Here is a 911-nt window from a genome sequence, read left to right on the forward strand (position 1 = left end):
AAGCTGCAGGGCATGTGGGAGTCGGTCTCGGTCATGTCGGCGTCCGAGTTTGGCAGAACAATCACCAACAACGGCTTTGGCACCGACCACGGCTGGGGCGGCCACGCGCTACTCGCCGGCGGCGCCGTGCGCGGCGGCCGCCTGTTTGGCCGCTACCCGGGCACGCTGCTCGTCCCCGCGTCGGACAAGCTGCAGATGCGCGGCCGCTTCATCCCGACGACGCCGTGGGAGGCCGTCTTCAACGCGCAGGCGCAGTGGCTCGGCGTGCGCGACGAGGCGCTCCTCGCGGCGGTGCTGCCCAACCGCGCCAACTTTGATGGCGACATCCTGCTCGCCAAGGCCGACGTCTTCAAGGCGGCAACGCCGACGCCGCGACCAGGGACGAAGGCCCTTGCACCCGACATGGAGGTGGAGGTGGCGTGAGGCCCGCGTGAGCCGCCCCATCCTTTGCCGCCTCATGCAGCATTCGACAGAGGTTTATTCAGCATCATCCGTTGTGTGATGGGTCTCGGCTCTCTCTCGTGGGATGGGCAGGCCGGGAGGCCGCGCCGGCTCCTGGTGCCTCCAGGCACACCAGCACCAGCGGCCTTGCGGCTTGCGCCGCGCTGTGTCTCTGTTCGTCGCTGATGCGATTTGATCTCTGTTGCTGATGCGATTTGATTCTTACGGGGGACCCCTAGGCTTAAAAGGGTGCCGGCCCCCCCTGGGGCGCCTGCGGCTTAAACGGCTTAAAGCGGGCCATGGCCCATTTTAAGGCTGGGCCTGGGCCGCCGATTCCTTAAACGGTCTTAAAAACGGTCAAACGGTGTGGGAGAGCTCCCGAGGTCGATGGTCCGGGAGGCTCCCGGTAGACACGCCGTAGGCCGGGAAGCGGGCTACAGTCAGCTAGCACGCGTCCCCTATGCGAGTAT

The 911-nt window shown here is 66.1% G+C and overlaps 1 protein-coding gene across 1 annotated transcript; it reads left to right on the forward strand.

Moving 5' to 3' along the window:
• Positions 1 to 12: 12 nt before the first annotated feature.
• EMIHUDRAFT_125520 (hypothetical protein) lies at positions 13 to 423 on the forward strand (the record flags this gene model as incomplete). The annotated part of the gene is made up of 1 exon (XM_005793147.1): positions 13 to 423. The coding sequence occupies one exon, from the start codon at positions 13 to 15 to the stop codon at positions 421 to 423; it is 411 nt and encodes a 136-aa protein (XP_005793204.1).
• Positions 424 to 911: the final 488 nt, after the last annotated feature.

This window comes from Emiliania huxleyi (genome assembly GCF_000372725.1).
Source record: "Emiliania huxleyi CCMP1516 unplaced genomic scaffold EMIHUscaffold_10297, whole genome shotgun sequence".
NCBI lineage: Eukaryota > Haptophyta > Isochrysidales > Noelaerhabdaceae > Emiliania > Emiliania huxleyi.